We start from the raw sequence: 18,741 nt of genomic DNA on the forward strand, positions 1-18,741 counted from the left end.
TATCTTAATGAATGACCCAATTGAAAGAAAGTTACTCTAAATTATTTGTAATGTTCCTAAATGTTAAAAGTATTGACAGCACAAAAAATAGGAAGTAAATTTTCCATTTTTGCCCTGTTATGTGCATAATGATTTCATTTGATGATACAGACAATAAAAATAACACCCCCCTCAAGTCATTTCAGTCCCCAAAGAACAAGTAATTGGCCTGGCAAGTCAGAATGCATGTCACAGGAGAGCTCATCCCCAGTGACTTACACTGTGGTCTGGTTGTATCTTAGTCAAATAATTACATTCTTTTGAATTTGGGGGGTTGTGTTTTTATTTTGTTTGTTTGCTTTTTACAAAGACACTGATATATCAAAATGTGATGTCTTTTTAATAATCACTTAAAATGACTGAAATTTTTGAAAATACTAGTAGTATGACATTGACATCAAGATTAGAGTTCTCTTTACATGACTACATGTCTCATATATCAGCTTTTCTATTTTCAGTATTTGCTGGCCGTTGGTTAATGTCATTTTGGACGGGGACTGCCAAAATCCACGAGCTCTACACAGCTGCTTGTGGTCTCTATGTTTGCTGGCTAACCATCAGGGCGGTGACAGTGCTGGTGGCATGGATGCCACAGGGACGCAGAGTGATCTTCCAGAAGGTTAAGGAGTGGTCCCTTATGGTAGGTTTTTCTAATAAAGACTGATCTTGTCTGACAGGAGTAGTGAATATTTTTCCAGTAATTTCTTTTAATCTTTTCACTTTTGTTTCTTCACTGTGTTGATAGGGTCAAGAGAGTTGATTTTTTTGAATTAGAAAAGAGTATTCATTTAAGACAGTAGTTTTCTGGTTCATTCTGAGAAACATAGTCAGATGTATTTGAGGGTTAAAAGAAAATCATGCTATTAAATGATCCAGTAAGACCCTTGAGTAATAAGATATTCTGTAGAATTTAGAATCAATTTGTTTAAGTAGAAATTTCCTATAATGCTATTTTTTCTAAAATCTGATTGAAAAAAAATTTTTTAATACATAAACTCTTGACTTCAGGATTAAGTCAGTGTTTTTCATATAACTGGGATTCCTTTAATTATAGTCTATTGTTATTCAAGAATGTCCTGGCTAGTGTGAAAGTATAGTAAGTAATGGGAATTATTACTCTCAATAAAGAACTTAATTGTCACAAAGGTGGGGAAAAAATGTCACTGTAAGATGATTGTCCAGGTGTGGTAATTTACTGATTGATCATAATGTTGGCTATGACTGGTAAATATGTTTAGGTCACTGCTTTATGCCTTTTCATTTGTATAGTCAACTCTGGTTTTGTATCTGAATTTATATCTTGATTTCACTGAAAGTTTAATAGCTGTTTAATATTAGTGTTGAAAGAAAAACATAGGAGATGCATTGTATATTAAGAATGGAGGGATTTGATTGCTGTGTGATCCATAAGATGAGACACTTACCTATATTTAAAATACAGAAACTCACTAGTACCACTTTTCATTTGATATTCTTCCATATCATATTGCCATGTAAAGAAGTAGGTACTGCGTCTTAATGCACACCATTTTAATCTCTTGCTGTTGAAATGGATGTACTCACTGAGGCTACCTTAAGAAAAAGGGACATCAAGGCCACTTTAAAAACTGATTTCTTTGTCAGGATTTCGTAGTGGCTCTTGCATGTTATCTCTTCTCTTTGTGTCTACTTTATTTTCATTTTGCCACTTTGTCCAAATTCTAGAGCTGTGTTAATAGAGTAGCCCTGTGGCTAATGGCTACCATATTGCACAACACAGATACAGGGCATTTCTGTCATCATAGTAAGTTCTGTTGGACTGAGCTGTTCTCAGGGGAGCTGATTTGATCAGCTTGGTTAATTACCTTAACTGGGGTTATGCAGAGCCCTTCAACTATACCAGTCCACCTCAGGGGTCACAGGTCAGCCCGTGGGTGGACCACCACCGAGTCAGGGGCCTGGGACAACCAGTAGCTTTTCATGGACAAACAAAAGCCTACTCCTGAGACTGAGACTGAGAAAAACAGCAAAGCCACCTGATGAATATATGTAATAAAATGAATTTCTATAATTTTGTAGCAACAATGCATAGTAATCTCATGTTTTTGTTATAGCTTGAGTTTTTATAGTCACACATTCAAATTTCATTTAAACATGTAACATAAAATATAAGTTGTTTAAGGTTACATATTCGTTCTGTTAGGCATCAGGTCAGAGAAGAAGAGTAAATTTCCACATGAGATAAAGAGCTTGGCTTAAAAGTCATAGAGTCTCTACTGACAAGGCTTTTCATTCCCTGATAGATAATGAAGACCGTGATAGTTGCAGTGCTGCTGGCTGGAGTCGTCCCACTTCTTCTGGGGCTTCTGTTTGAGCTGGTTATTGTTGCCCCCCTGAGGGTTCCTTTGGATCAGACTCCTCTTTTTTACCCATGGCAGGTGAGTGTGTGTCTTTTGCTCATGATATTTCTTTATGTATTTGGAATCAGAAAAATTCTTAATTGTTTAAAGTGATTTTAAGCAGTTTGTTTAGGAAGACTCCTTAATTTTTTCTATTGTAGGAACTCTTATAAAATCGATTAGATAATGCATTTTAGCTTCTGAAATAATGCAGGTCATGCAACACCTTTAAAATACCTTGCTTTATAGGTTTAAAATGTCACTGTAGGCTTCACCAGTATTTAAAGATACAAACTAACGTGTTGAACTTTTCACTTTTAGTTAGGGTGAGATATCTTGCTCCTTTTGGCTTTGAGACTTGAAGCAATAACTTACGCTTTTGAAAAATTACAGCATTTTTTCCTACAAAGTCACAGGCTTATTAAAAAGAGCATTCTGAGGGAACCTATGCAGGTCACACCAAAGGCCTTAAAATGCTCACGGAAAAAGAAATTTAACTTTTCTGTCATACTTAGATCCTGAAGTTAACGTCATAGACCTCAAGTTTTTAAGAGGTATTAGGGGAAAGAGCTAGGTATTGACTTCAGTCGTTCAAAGGCTTTTCAGCCTTGTTTTAAAAATCTCCTTTTAGTAGATTATGATGAATTTTTCAGAAGTGAAAATTATCCTCTACTTTCCAGATGAAGAACCGCCATAAACTTCATCTAACAGCAAATATTTACTTGAATGCTTTAATGTACATCCAAACCCTGTACTGTATAACTGAGATGGAAATGAGGCTAATGCAGGAACTTCTCGGGGACCTTAAAGGCTGGTGGGAAAGATGGTAGACTGTGCTGTGACTGGGGCAAGCACGAGGAGTGCAGCATCATGTGGGAGAGGTATTTACCCAGCTTAGGGGGCTTCAGGTACGGTCTTCTGTAGGAGATAATGTCTAGGACAGCATAATAGAGTGCAGAGGAGTGGGTGAGAAAGGAAGAAGTGTACTCCAGGAGGGAGCGAGTGGGCAGACCTTGAAGTGAGACAGAGCATACGATATAGGGGACCTCCTCTCATCCGGTGTGCTCATAGATTAGAATCAGAGTGAACAGGAGCAAGAAAGGGAAATCGTTAAGCATATATGATGCCTTTCTGTGGGAGCTGCATTGCAGTGTAGTCTAATAGCATCAGTGATTGAAGTAAGGCTAATTTTTCACAGAATAATGCCAGCAATAAAGGTAGAAGAATTAACAGAATTAATTAGGAAAGTTACCGTTTTGCAATAATTAACAAAATAATTGATTCTAAGGATTGTCAGTGGATTCTGAACCCATCAGGTGAAAGTTGATGGGTCTTTAGCTACTGTGGTGCGATAGCAAGTTACCTTGCAGCTCCAGCTTACTGGCATAAAACCACCGTTTATTTTGTCCACAGAGTCTGTGGATCAGATATTAAGACAGGGTATATTGGCTTGTGTCTGTTTCATGTTATCTGGGGTCTCATCTGGGAAGGCTCAGTGGCTGAGTGTGATTTGTGACAGCCTTATTAGCTGGCATCATTTGGAGACGTCATCAGTCATGTGTGAGGGTTGGTGCTGGTTATTGGTTGCACCTTATCTGGGCTATTGGCTGGAGCCCCTGGATGTACTTGAGCTTTTTTACAGCTTGGTAGCCTCAAGGCACTTGGGCTTCTTAGAAACAAGGCAGACGCTGCATCACTTTTTATGACCTCTTCTCAGAAGTCCTGCAGCGTTGCTCTTCACTACGTTCTGCTGGGTATGAGCGAGTCACAGGTTGGCCTGGATTTAAGGGAAGGGGATGTAGACCCCTACCACTCCATGGGAGAGGGATTTGCAGTCATGTTTTGATGCCACTACAATGCAGAAGTGGTTGTTTGCATGGTGATAAATTGTCACCTTACCGATTACTTGCTACCTCCAAGGGAAACACAACTTGATAGGGGAGGGGTCAGGCAGATGCTACCGTAACCCAGGTGATCACTGCAGATGTGGCAAACAGATGGTATATGCCTCCTGAGGCTGTGCAGTACGCGGCACTGAAAAAGAGCAAAACAGCCCCTGAGGTCCAGGAGCTAGGCCTCCTGCTGAATGTGAACAATTGACGGAACATCAGCATCACACAAGGCCACTCTGTGACCATGATGGATCGAGACAAACTCAGGACCCCTCCATAATCATGTCTGAACGCAGGCAAAACATGAGTATTGACCAAACCACAAAAATGCCCAAACATGCCAGTACCCTGGCTGACATGATTGGCTGCTCCTTTGTTTCCAGCTACAGTTTGATTGGCCTCAGCCTGTCCCTTCTTCTGGATAAGATTTATTAAGATACCCAAATATAGATTACCTGTACTTTCTAAATAGCATCTGGAATAGAGCAAAGCCCTGCTTCCTTAAATCCTCCCCAAATCACCTCACACAAGCCAGGAGACTGTAATAAGCCTTTTCTAACACTTGTACTGAGGGCTCCAACTTCCCCATGCTGTTTGTTCTCCCTCACTGCATTGAGTGTTGATGCAGCTTGTTCACTTACACTTGTGTTCCTGGTGGTCTTGACGGTGCCCAACATTGTGACCTTGGAGAATTATTTGAAATTATTCAGTTTTAAGAGTGCTTATATGTTATGACCCATCAGCTTTCACTTTTCAGAATATCCTGCAAAGAAACATTTACATGTGTGCAGGAGACATGAACAGGGTTGTTCTGCTATTATATAATTTTTTACCGTGTCAGAAAAGTTAGAAGCAGCCCAGATGTCCATCAATAGAGAATGACTAAATAAAATGTGATATCTTTGCTTTTGAATTCAGTGCAGCAATTAAAAAGAAGGAAGTAGAGCTGTGTGTTTCTTTGCTTGTTTGTATTTTTGTTTTGCTATATGTTTTGATATAGATAGCTCTCAGACGTGTTTTTGAGTAGGGGAAAAACACAAGTTGCAAACAGAATGTGCAGCATGGTATCCTTGATATTCGGGATAAAATCCCAAAGTTTGAGAGAACAACTTGCTTTTCGTCCATCCCTGACTCTAAGCTGCTTGCCTTTCCTGCGTCAAGTGACTACAGACCTCTGGGAGGCTGGGCTCTTCTTTACTTCTAGCAGAGGAGCTAGTGTGGTATGTCTTTTTTTGTGGGAAAGGACTGGAAAGCAGTGGATCTTGAACGAGCTGGAACCTCAGTGATCTGTGGACCTCCTCAGGCGAACATTAACCTCACTTGGTGCCTTCTGGACTCCCAAAGGCCAAGAGAAAGCTGAGTTGGTGGGTTGAATCTTCCCTGCTTGTGAGCCTGGAAGGATAGAGAAAAAGCAAGGAGGCTTTCTCCATGTTCTTATTTGGGAATTGTTGGCTTGCTATAAACAGAGGTCTAACAGGCTAAAAGATCCTTTTGCAGCCCTTTAGGATAGTCTCAATCTGAGCCTCAAACCACATTGAGCCAACAGAGAAAAATAACACATGTTTTATGTAAGGGGGCCCAGCAGCCACAGAAAGGAAGGCCAGGCAGAACCATCAGAACACAATGCCCGGTGACGGAGAACGGCTTGCAGAGCCGTGAGCATCCAAACAGAAGAATAAAAACGCAGGGGTATGTGGGCATGCACGCACAACAGCAGCCATAAAACAGAGTGAAATCGTCGGGATGTTACATAGCGTGGATTTCAGACGAATTCAGTAAATGAATTAAAAGATGTGGCTAGTCAGATTGGAGGCCCGGAAGACTGATGCACAGAGCAAAACTGAAGAATAGGAAATTGAGGGGAAAGGAGGAGTCTTGGAAAACATGAGGCAACACTGAAACAAAAGTAGTCGGAGACAACAACATTGAAACAAAAATAGGAGACGTTTTTAACTGAATTGAAGAAAGAACTGATCTGTAGGTTGAAGGACCTCATCAGGTTTGGTGAAAAGAAAACTGATGAGAAAAACACATATTTGGGCACATCTTGGTAAAATTTCTGAATTAAATCACAAGCTTCAAAAAAAAGCATACTGGCAGTGGACTTTGTAGCACTGAAACCATAAGGTAGAAGGACATTTAGAGACCATTGAGATAAAAGGGACAAAACCCAACCTTCTTATACCTAGAAAAAATGTCATTCAGCCATTCGTCTGTCAGGATGAAGAGTGATGTTTGAGGTTATGCAAGAATTCAGTGCATGCATCAACCTCCCACCCTATTTAAAGATGTTTTGGAAGACCAACCAACCAAACCAGAAAATCGGAACAGAACAGCATGAGCAAAATCCATATAAAACTGATACTACATATTTCCTATGGGACATACACGTATAGACATAGATCAGTGCATAAGGAAACAAACGTGGAAGGTACATACCAAATGTTAGCAGTGGTTATTGCTGGGAAGGGATCAGGATTTGGGCTGGTGGTCACAGAGGACTCCGGCCTTCTCTGGAAAGGTTTCAGTTTAATGTAAGAACAGATTTAAATGTCACTTGATACTTTTAAAACATACATGTATATATATTTTTTAAGATAAACAGAACAGGTTATGAAGGACGTTGTGTGCCGTGTTCAGGGTTGTAAGCAGGGAGGTCTCCTTAAATGATCTGACTTGCGCTTTAAGAGATCACTTGGGCAGTGGGAGTGGTGATCCCTTCGGCCGCCTGGTGGGTAGCGGGGTGGGCAGGCCAGAGGCACAGTGAGGAGCTTGGTGTGACTGGGGAGGTCCTAGTAACAGCTCAGCAGAACTGCGAATGCCCCCGGCTAGAAGCGCTCTGAGCCTTCAGGAGCCCAAACCAGTAACGGCCCAAGGACGGTTGGATGAAATAAAATCAGGGCACTATTTTATTTATTTGCTTGTTGAGATCTCCATTAAACACTTTTCTTAGTTCTCTTGGGAAAATAATGTAGATTTTTTTTTTTGGAAAGACACAAGAATGAGTTTTGATAGAAACATTGAACTTGAGCTGTTGGGGGAAAAATTCCCTGGATTTTCCAGCGTATTTACTCTTCTGTAAAATTGTTACTAATCCAACAGAACTTTTGTTTTGAAGTTAATAATGCAAGAAAATTGTATAGCCTCTGTGCTGGGTTTATTGCTAAAAACAAACAAAAATCTGTTAAATGATTTTTATTACCCTAGGACTGGGCACTTGGAGTCCTGCATGCCAAAATCATTGCAGCTATAACATTGATGGGTCCTCAGTGGTGGCTGAAAACTGTAATTGAGCAGGTAAGCAAGTTCGGCTTATGGGACTCTTATTTTCCACGTTCCCACTTTCCTAAGTTTTATACATTTTCTTTAATGAGCATATGTAACTTTTTTTTTTTTTTAAGGAGAAAGGCAGTTTACTCTTATCACCATGAATTTTCATCAGCTACTCTTAAAACTTCCCTTATCTGAAAGTTAACCAGTAGCTTAAAGTACCTAGAACCCTGACTAAAGTAAAGGCAAAATTTAGCATATGTGCTTCTTTTTAGAGGAGTTCTGATGAAGGCTTGGTAGTTGGTTTTGTAAGCCTGTAGTAAGGAAAAGAGTTTATTGTTCAAGGCAATAAATAAAGAAAATGGCAGGAAAAAATAGATTTAAAAAAGCAGAGCTCTTTGGGAATATTTTTAGCTACGTACACCTAAGACAGTTTTGTGTTATGGAGCTATCACAAAATTTGGTCATTGAGGTGATAACCTTGAAAAAGATAGATGGTGCTTCTGTACTTTGATAATAAGGCTAGGAAGTAGGATAATTCATTTTAGGAAGATTTCTTCCAAAGTAACCAACATAGTAGATTTTGGTACTTTTAAGTTTTAGTTACCTAGAGAAGGGACTTATGGACAGCCCTCTTGTCCTTAGGGCAGCATCAAATTAATAAGGTGTTACAGTTTTGTAGCACTGAAGGTATACCTCCTTTTGATGTACAGGAAATAAAGACAGTAGTTCTCAGCCCAGTATGCACAAGAAGCTCATCCAAAAATTTCTGTACCTGGAGATTTGTGAGGGTGGGGAGAGCCAGGGAATTGGTGTGTGTTTGCATGCATCTCTCAGGTGCGGGCTGCGTGGCAGCATGTGCATTCACGACAGGAGTACAGACCAATCCAGCCTAGAGTTTCCAGGTGAGACTCTGACCCTTGTGGAGAATCAGCATGTAGTTACAGCTGGGGGCTGTGAAACACTGTTGATCTCTATAATATTTTGCTCTCTGATGCATTCTTTCTCATACACTTGTCTAAGTTTAAGTAAAATGATTGAGAAACAACCGGGATGCCTTGCTGCATTAATTTAAATGCATTTGGGTTAAAAGGATTTTGGGGGGTCAGAAGGGGACCTGTGGAGCAGTAAGCCTGTTTGTCATTCACATTGAAATGCTCTGGCCCACTTCCGAGGGACCCGGGGATTGGAGTTGCGCCACACTGTGTGACTGGGGGCCAGGAGAGGTTGAAGTGCTGGGGGAAAAACACAAACAACGCTCTGCTGTTTTGTCTCCTTCTGTATACCATCTTTATTTTCCATTATTCCCAAGATTTCCCCACTTCCATCCATTCTTTCCTCTGCAATACTATCCCGTAGAACTTTCTAGATGAGATGAAATATTTTAGAAATTCTTGAATTAAAAAAAAGAAATTCACTGTAGAATTCTTTCATACTAAATTGTTCCATAAAATACCTTTCGATTTGTTGAAATTTGATTTATACAGGCTTTTTAGAAACTTGCTTCCTGTTTATAATGTATTCTTATATTCAGATAAAATGAATGCAATCTTGAGTGGTAACACAGGTCACTCTTACACAATTTATGTATGAAGTTACTTCAAGTTATGTAGTCTTCAACTAATATTGGATGCCATCTGGTATCGTATAGCACAAGGCCAGTGTAATTATTATTCTAGATTAGCATCTTATTATTTTATCTCTTAGCAGAGTTAACTGCAAAGTGTAAGGAACACCATACTTATGTTTGTGTTCCAGAATTTGCCTTGACTTCTGAAAAAATAACAAGTTTGAACCTTTTGGGCTGGTAGATCCAGCTCCCTGTGCTTGAATTCAGCAGAGATTGCTCTGTTAACCTGGAGGAATTTGTCTTGTATCCTTATTCTCATTTTTTACCCCTATGTTTCAGGTTTACGCAAATGGCATCCGGAACATTGACCTTCAGTATATCATTCGGAAACTGGCAGCGCCAGTGATCTCTGTGCTCTTGCTTTCCCTGTGTGTACCTTATGTCATCGCGTCCGGCGTCGTTCCTTTACTTGGTGGGTAATGCTGGCTGAGAGCTTGAGAGAGCACCTTTATTCACATCACTACATTCTTGTCACTTACGGTATCAGAGGTTGCCTGGCTCCAAATGCTTTATTGTAAATATAAATGCAGCTAAAACAATGATTTTAAAAGACTGTTTTTCTTAGATTTCACTAGTTAGGGCAAGATGAGGATCATAAAACGCTTTGGTACAGTATTTTCCCTAGGCAGGTGAGAAAGTATTGACATTTAAAAAATGTCCTTTAGCGTAAAAGAAAAACCAAAGAGGAGATGCTAATTTGTGACACTTTAACATCTAGACATTATCAGCTGTGTACTGAAGAATTCTCACACGACCTTAAAGCCAGCAATATGTTCAGAATTATAAGCACAGAGTTTTCCCCTCCAAATCTTTTGCTTCTGTTGAATTCCTTCTGTCAGTTACTAGCATTATCATCCAACAAGTTGTATAAGTCAGAAACCTTGAAGGTCATCCGTGTCACCTGAGGCTCTCTGCTTTTCATACTCAGCTGGGTTCCAGGTCCCTCTTATCTGACCTCTGGAACCCATTCTCTCATCTTTGGAGCCCTTGCCCGCAGCTCACGTTGAGATGAACCTCAGCTCTCACCTTAACCTCAACCTCAGCAGCCTCTTGTCTGGTTTCCTTGTTTTGAACTCTCCACCGCTAATTCATTCTCCACACTGCGGCCACAGTGACCTTTCGGAAGAATAAATCTTCGCTGTTCTCACCTTTGTGGTGAACATCCTTTTGTTGGTTCCTGTGTGCCTTGAGAACACAGTCCAGCTCCTGGGGTAGCTCGCAAGGCTCCTCCTCTAGCTGGGACTGGCTCCAGCTTGACGGCACTCCTCGCCTCACTCCATTCGTACAGGATGAGTTTCCGTTAAGCGCCCCTCCCCTCTTCTTAGGAAAAGGACATACTTTCACTTCACTGTCATCCTTTATACACTTAAGAGTTTTTCTTTTTTGGTTTTCCAGGTGTTACTGCGGAAATGCAAAATTTGGTCCACCGGCGGATTTATCCATTTTTACTGATGGTCGTGGTGTTGATGGGAATCTTGTCCTTCCAGGTCCGCCAGTTTAAGCGCCTTTATGAACATATTAAAAATGACAAGTAAGTCTAGCTTCGTTTGTCCAGCTGCTTTTTGTTAAGATGTTTCATTTCTTAATTATTGTGTCTAATGTGATAAATCACAGGAGGGAAAAGTGCTCAGATTCTGGATGTGTTTTGAGGTAGAATTGACAGGATTTGCTAACAGATTGGATGTAGAATGTGAAAAAGGGGGTTATCAGGACTTGGTTGGGTCAAGCAACTGGAAATATGGAGTTGTCATTTATGGAGATGAAAAAGACTGGGAGAAACCGGTTTGGGGAGGAAGAGTTTTTAATGTCCATTTGACATAATTTTCAGTCTGTTTTCAAATGTTTTGGTCTGACAATATATTAAATAGTTTTAGATACAAATAAGAAGCCTGCTTTAGGAATTAGCAGTGCCTGCCTAAGCCCTTCTTGCAGCCAAGGGCCCTTGGGTTACTCTGACCATTGCTGAGAGGAGCTGTGAGGTTACTGCAGAAGCGTTGTGGCGCCCTCTGTTTTGAGGAAACTCTGCGACCTGACCTCTGAGAAATTGAGAACAGCCAAGGAAAACACCTTCTGGGGTAGCAGCCATTTGACCCTCCATGTCCTAATGGAAGGCTGAGTCCTCTTCTGCTTTAATGGCGCCTCACAGAGGAAGTAAGTTTGTAACTACCCATCCTGGTTTGCCCGGGAGAGTCCCAGTTTACACAGGCTGCCTGCGTGTCATTACTAACAGTGCCCCCTTTTACTCGTGAGTGCCGGCTTTGGGCGACAGATTATACAGTCACCTCGTTTACTCTGAGGGCTCTTTAAGAGTAATATTTTTAAGAATGAAATTTACAGAGTGTTCAGTCAGGGCTTCTCCAAAGCACTTACTGATGGTAATAAACACTAGAATGCTTAGGCAGGCAGAGTATTAAGTTCTGTCAACCACGAAAGAATGGGGAGGGGCTTTCAGCGATGAAAGTCAGTTTCCCTCACTTCGCTTGTTTTGGCGGCGCAGTCAGTCCGGCAACAGCGCAAAAGAGACACACCCTCGGGAGCTGCCTGCAGCCCAGTGCACGCTATTGTCTTTCCCCACTGTTGCTTCGTGCAGAAAACCCTTGAACTCGGGCTCGACAGAGGGCATGTCTTGTTCACCGTTAAACATCCACAGCATATCTGCCATGGGGCTTGATCCCAAGGAGGTGCCGAGTGTGCGTGTGTGCGTGTGCGCTGGGGGCACGAGAGGCTGCTGGGGTACTAGAACTGGCTATGGGTTCAGAGTCTCGTTTTTCTGCCCCTGAGTTACTTTTCGGTCTGGGGCAAGTTTACCTTGCTTTTCTCTCTGTGTTTGATATCTTGATGTGGTTTGTGATTACCTGTGTGTCAGGTAGTGCCATGTGTACAATCATGTCAGATATTGCTCAGTTGTCATTGTTCAAAGCGTTTACAGAATCCTCACAAGTTGAAAAAACACCGGTTGATTGGGGGACAGTGGGATAAGGAATGATTAACTTCAGGAAGAGAATCAGGAAGACAGAAAGACAAGGGATGAAACTGAGAGCTCGTGATGAAGAAGCAGTAGGGTTAGTGGAATGTTTTAAGAAGTGAAACGTTAAGCTACTTGGCGTGAACTGCCAGAGTACCTCATGAGACCTGTATGTCGACAGAAAAGTGATAGATGGAAGTTAGGGTGGAGGAAATCACGGTGAAAAATAAGAGTTGCCACACGGAGCCCTCCACACATGCCAGGCCTTTGTTACCGAGGCTTTTGCCTGCTTTCTGTTTCTTACAGCAATCATAGGACTGTTGTTCTCATTTTATTGAAGAGCAGACTGGGCCTCAGAGACCCCAGCTCCCTGGCAGCCCTGTCACATGCTGGCCTCACTCTCCTCCTCTTACTCAGATGTGTAAAGTCCTGCTGGGCACGTCTTGGTCTGCACTGCTGCCCCAAGTGGGTCCCCGTGCCCGCTTGAAACCGTCACCCACACTGCCCCTGCCCCCCCGCAGCTTGTTGCCGGCAGCGTTGTCGCCCACTGTTCCCCCGGGTCAGCCTCCGGGCCCTTCCCCCACGGTCAGCGCGGCCCAGCACTGCTGCTCCCCCAGCTCCTGCTGGCGTCACGGGGACGCCGTGTTCTGGTGGAGGACCTCCCGCCCTGTCGTCCCATCCACAGGCACTTCTGTCTCCGTTTCTGCAGTCCTGCTCCCTTTACCATCACCTCTCATAGGTTAGGAACACTTAATACTCTTTCTTGGACCATAACCTCCTACCTTCTGTCAGTCACCTGCATACAGTCATTTCTGTGCCATCTCCCTTTGACCTCCTTGAAATCTTTGTCCTTTGATTTCTCCTTTTCTTTAGAACTAGAGCTTTTCAGGTTTTACCCTCCTCCCTACCCAGCTTTCTGATTATCATATTTCCAGTCCATTTCTTCAGATCTGTCCACTTACCTGATTTGTAAAATATGATCCATACCAGATAAATCCCCTGAATAAGTTTTCTCTACCTTACCTACCTCTGGCCTCCAAGAGTCAGTTTATGAGGGCCCCTCACCTGTGGACCAGAGCCTGTACTCCACTGCACAGCATCTGAGGCCTTCTGACCTGTGCTGCTCTCATGTCTTCCCATAAACCCATACCTTTGCTATGAGATGCCTGCTTTTGTGCTGTTTGCCGGTATTCATTCTAGACTCCCGTTCTACCTACCTAACTATTGAAGGGTTTTAAGTGGGAGTGAAGTGATCTGATTTACATTTTTAAAAATGTATCACTGGCTGCTCTAAGGAAGAATGTTTTAGTAAGTAAGATCACATAAGAGAGTAACCACCCTGTTTTTAACAACCTAGGTACCTTGTGGGCCAACGCCTCGTGAACTATGAACGGAAATCTGGCAAACAAGGCACATCGCCACCGCCTACACAGTCGTCCCAAGAATAAAGTGGTTGTCTCAACTACCTTGACCTTCCCCTGCCTTTACGTGTCCTTTTTTGTGGACTTCTCTCTTTGGAGATTTTCCCCAGTGATCTCTCAGCGTTGTTTTTAAGTTAAGGGTGTTTGACTTGGGTTTTCAGCATTCAGCAAGCAGCAGTGCGAGGCTCTGCTGCCCTTCCTGCATCTTCTGACACCATTGCTGTCTGAGGTCTGTGTATGTGTAAATAGAAGCTCCTGGATACCCTGAAACCTTGGATTAAACAGAATGTGCATTGTACATCTTCAAACAAAATGTATATTAATTTATTAAATCTAGTTGTCACTTTATTTTGGACCTGCTGTGATCCTGACAAGAAATGTGCCACAGAGCCATAGTGCAGAGGCAAGACTTTTTAATGACGTCTTTTGGAATGCAATGTCCTGGTGTTCCTAGCAGTTCTTATTAAGTGAACTGTACATTCTATCTTGGCTGTTCAGACCTTACCAAGAACGTAAAAGGAAACAAGTAGAAATCAACAGTGGAGTGTCTGTTGTAAGAAAACATGAACTTGTGCTTCACTGTCAATCGTTTTTGGAAGTTATTTTGTATAACGCCAAAGCTGTTGTACATTTTCTACTGCTTGATTTTTTTTCATGTGTCTGTGTTTGTAATATTGTATAGTATCTTGTGCTAGGTGAGGAAATTATTTTTAATTTTGATAATTTAATATTCCTAGTGATCAGCATTGGGAGTTGGGTTTTTGTGCTTGTTAGGGGCATGTCTATACTTAGAGAAAAGAAAAAGTCCAAAAGAAGATTTTTCCTCCAGCCCCCTTTTCCCACACACAGCTGTCTTTTCGTCAGCAGTGGCCAAAAGTCATGCAAGATCATAAATCTTAGAGAATAACATCACCAGTGATACTGCATCTTCCTGGAATAAGGACATACTGAAATGTTTGTCAAATGTAGATGGGGTTTGTGGTCTTAGATTGACAGCATTAGAGAAGACGGGTTAGAACCCCTGGTCCTGCTGGTTAGTGCATCATTGGGTGAGGATTAGGGGCAGTGCATTTCTCCAGAGTTTCCAAAGCTTTTTGTTTACAGAATAAAACTATAAATAAAACCAACTTGATTTTATTTCACCAGAAGGAAGCTGGCTGAGCTGGCCTTTTAACATAGGAGTACAGAATGTATTTCATTGGAAACATGCTGTAAAATCTCAGAAAGCAGAACACTTAGAAACTTGGTTTTCTTTTATAACCAAAGCTTCAAGTTAGAAGTTTAGAGAAATAGAATGGTTGGGCACGTGATCCAAGTGTTTAATGGTGATGGTATATTGTAAGGGTAGTGTTTGTTTTTGAATGATAACTTAGTTCTCAGAGAAAATGGACAGCATAGATCGTAAGAAACCATAAAAGAATTTCCATATAGTATTAAAACCCATAGGCTTAAATCTGAGGATTTTTAAAATATGAGAGTCAGCCAAACATAAGTTACCAAAATCAAAAGCAACACGTTCTGGTTGTTTTATATTTCAACAATTTTTCCTGAAGTGGTAAGTAAGTACTTTAAAACATCAGTATCAAAAAAAAAAAAAAGCTCGACATAGGATTCAGTGTTACAGTTTTTGGCACTTTGTAGTAGCCCTTTCTCATATTTGAAATAAGGTCTTTGCTAGCCCTACCTTTACTTAGAAATTTAGTCCTACTGTAAAAATTAGCATTTTAAACATAATGCCACCTGTCATGGTGTATGTCTATATCAATTGTTCTCTTTGGGAGAAAAATATTATGAAATTGGGCATATAACTTGATCGTGTTAATTTAAGTTTCTTTTTTAATTTTTCAGAGAATTTGTAGATCTTGATATAAAATTACTGGAACACATTTACCTGTTTTACCAGAAAGAGATCTAGGCAGATATCACAAAAGATTAAAAATTGTTACTCTACAAAATTTTAAGTGAACCTTATCAGATATTTTGTAAAAAAAACAAAACAAAAAACAACATATAATATACATATGTGTGTGTGTGTGTGTGTGTGTGTATATATATGTATATGTGTATATATATATATATGTATATATATGTATGTATATATATATATATATATATATATATATATGAATGGCCAAAAAGTTGCCCTCCATTTCACTGGCAGATAACTTTATCTTGTCTTACTTAAGGATTTCCCCTGGTTTTTCAGTTGTGCTTTGTCCTGTTTTTTTCAATAAGGTGAATACTTTCATAAGGAAAGCATTTGCTGGCATACTATTTACTTGGGTAGCATCAAGATTTTATTATTAACCAACAGTCTTATAAATATTTAAAACTTCTAGTTCAGAAAGTGCTAGTATTGCTGCCCTTCTTCATGTAGAATTAAAAAAAAAAATAATAGTGTAGTTTTGCTTCATTTTACATTGGGCTAAGACTGTCTTCAAGGAAGGTAATTAGGAAAGAAGACCTTTTTGCTTTATTTTTACTATTTATAAATTGAAGACAAATCAACATTTGGGGTTAGTTTTACATGACCAGGTATCAAATGGTCATAGTATGAAGTATGCAGTTGTTCATTATTAGCAAATTCTGTTTGATTTTTAAACTATTAAGTACTAATAGTTGAGATGAAAACTGAAGAAAAATGCCAATGTGAAGTTTGTGTATAGCTAGCCTTAAAGAAGCTCCATGTTTTTAGGTGATTTTTTTTCCTGTTCGTTCTCTGGAGAAACAGTGGAGATTGGACATCTCAATTCGAGATGTAAATGAAAAGTAATTTTTATTTCAACATTTAATATAACTTATTACTGTGGATTCTTGTCTTGTGTTTTTTCTTTCCCTTATTCAAGTAATAGAGAAGAACTTTTTCTCAAATGATTTATCTTAGATGATACGTCCTTTCTGTATTGGCAAAATGCTACTATTGAAGTGTAATTCTTGAATTTAGGTTGAATTGATGACTTTTAAGACAAAACAGTGAAGCACTGGACATTTCTACATTGTATTGCGTTTGGAAACACACACACACACACTCAACTCACCCACTCACTCACTCTGAAGAATGTTGCACCAGTATAAGAACACTGGCACTTTTTTAAACGTTGCAAGTGAGCTGCTTACTCTCGTTTTCAGGATTGAGTATTTTAAGCTCTCTACTTACTGTGATAAGTTTTTTATATTGTAAAATTAAATGATTATGTTTAAAATACTCCTTTAGAATGTTACCTATCAGTTGCCATCAAGAAGAAAACAAATGTCTTACCACAAAGGTATTACTGGAAGCCTCACTTGTGGAGATGCTCTAACTTCCTTGTATCTACTTAATTAACGTGCCCCTCAACCAGATGTTTTCCTTTCAGTCCATTACTGCCCTGTGTCATTTTTTTAATCAATAAAACAGCCATCACGAGTAAGGGCTTCTTTCAGGTAATCCCCAACAATATCTTTGGCATTTAATACAACATAAAGATAAGACAGGATACATCTGTTTTCATTCCCATCTATTTTGTATGAGTGCCTCATTTTGTAGTCATGAAATTAATATAGTACCTTAAATGAAAATGTAATGACCATAAGGCCTAGAAATGACTGTTGTAGAAGCTCAATAAATAGAACATTTACTTAGTTGGGATGTCAGTTTTCTATTAAACACCTTAGATCCCCAGACCAACTTTATGTGTATATATTCTAAAGTGCTCCCTTTTTTATGTGGTTGTTTTGTTGCCTTCTGAGTTGAGAGAAAAATTGAATAAAAACGTTAGTTGTAGCCTAGTTTTTTTGGTTTGTTTATTTTTGCTTTGCAAGATTGCTTCAGAATTATGAAATGTGCATTATTAGTTGGCATAGGCAGATAATCCAGATTGTTAAAAGTATAATAATTATGGAAGAAAAAACACAAGTTACATATGATTATAGCCCCTCCATTCTAAGTAGGAACTTGAAAGTATAGTTGCAGAAGACGCACCTTCCCCCTCTCTCCCTCCATTGTGGTTACAGCCCATCCTCACTGGGAAGAGCGAAGCCCTTCTTGTGCCACAGGCAGTATGCCCCCCAGCTCTGCGCCTCCACTGCAAGATCTGAGCATAAAGTTTCACCAGGTTGTCTTTTAGATGGAGATTTGGATAGAGTAAAAGTCCACTTCACATACTGATCATATGTATCAGAGAAGAAGGAAAGGATTGCTTGAGGTTTTTAAAGTGCCCTTTGTGAAGAGATCCTTTTGTTTCTAATTTTTGTTTATAGGTTCAAAGCTTTTTCTGTGAATTTTTAAAAATCAAGTGCATTTTTATTTATTTCAAATGCAGTGGTGGTAGGTGAAATGCTCTTTGATCCATAGGGCATGTGTAACCTGTGAAGTTGAACTTTATAGCAAAGGAAATTGTACGGTGAATCTCAGAAAGTGGCCATGAATTCCCTCCTCCCACCGTGCAGTTTGCAGCCACTCTTGTTGGGAACAGAGCCAACATCATGAGTGAAATGAGGGTCTGAGGAGGTGATTTCCCCCCAGCCCCGCCCTCATTTTTTTTGGTGTCTCTTTTGTTTCCAGCACTGTACTTGGTACTGTAGTAGAATGAGGTATGGGGTTTGCCTTCAGGGAGCCCGGGTGGAATGGAAAAGAACAGAAAAATGAGCAAAAGCTTCCACTGTAGGTATGAGTAAAATGCCACAAGGAACACAGAGAAAGGACCCACTTTGGGCCAGTCTGTGATGACCTGGTGGTGCTCAAGTCCTGTTCTGTGTATCCAGGCACCCCTCCCACACACCCACACCACAGTTCCTCTTTCACCCTCTTGCAGTCTACTTCTGCTCAGTCCCACACGGCACTACAACTGTCCGTATGTCAACAGCAGTAACCCGCTTTACGTTGTCAAATCATCTTTTTGAAATTTCTTCCTTTACATATATAACAGTGCCATGTCTTTCTGCTCCTCCATGTTTGTTCAGTAACTTTTCTCTAGGACGAGAAGCTTCATACCCGAGAACCCCACTCATTCACTCCTTTCTTTGCTTAAATGGAGCAGTCCCTTCTGCTAGCTGCACAAATCCAAAGGTGTGATGGAGCAGAATAGAGAGTCCAGAAGTAGACCTACACATATATAGATGGCTGCTTTTTGACAACGGTGCAAAGGTCAAATAGTGCTGGAGTAAT

General features: G+C 40.4%; 1 protein-coding gene across 1 annotated transcript in view; it reads left to right on the forward strand.

Moving 5' to 3' along the window:
• Positions 1-17,358, forward strand: part of MARCHF6 (membrane associated ring-CH-type finger 6) — a 75,274-nt gene extending 57,916 nt beyond the window's left edge. The window contains exons 21-26 of the mRNA XM_068535141.1: positions 498-679; positions 2,322-2,456; positions 7,517-7,606; positions 9,489-9,621; positions 10,605-10,740; positions 13,532-17,358. Coding sequence (XP_068391242.1) covers positions 498-679; positions 2,322-2,456; positions 7,517-7,606; positions 9,489-9,621; positions 10,605-10,740; positions 13,532-13,622 — 767 coding nt within the window. The 3' untranslated portion in view covers positions 13,623-17,358. The remainder of the gene's footprint in view (positions 1-497; positions 680-2,321; positions 2,457-7,516; positions 7,607-9,488; positions 9,622-10,604; positions 10,741-13,531) is intronic.
• The last annotated feature ends 1,383 nt before the right edge of the window (positions 17,359-18,741 follow it).

Source organism: Eschrichtius robustus, chromosome 2 (assembly GCF_028021215.1).
Source record: "Eschrichtius robustus isolate mEscRob2 chromosome 2, mEscRob2.pri, whole genome shotgun sequence".
NCBI lineage: Eukaryota > Metazoa > Chordata > Mammalia > Artiodactyla > Eschrichtiidae > Eschrichtius > Eschrichtius robustus.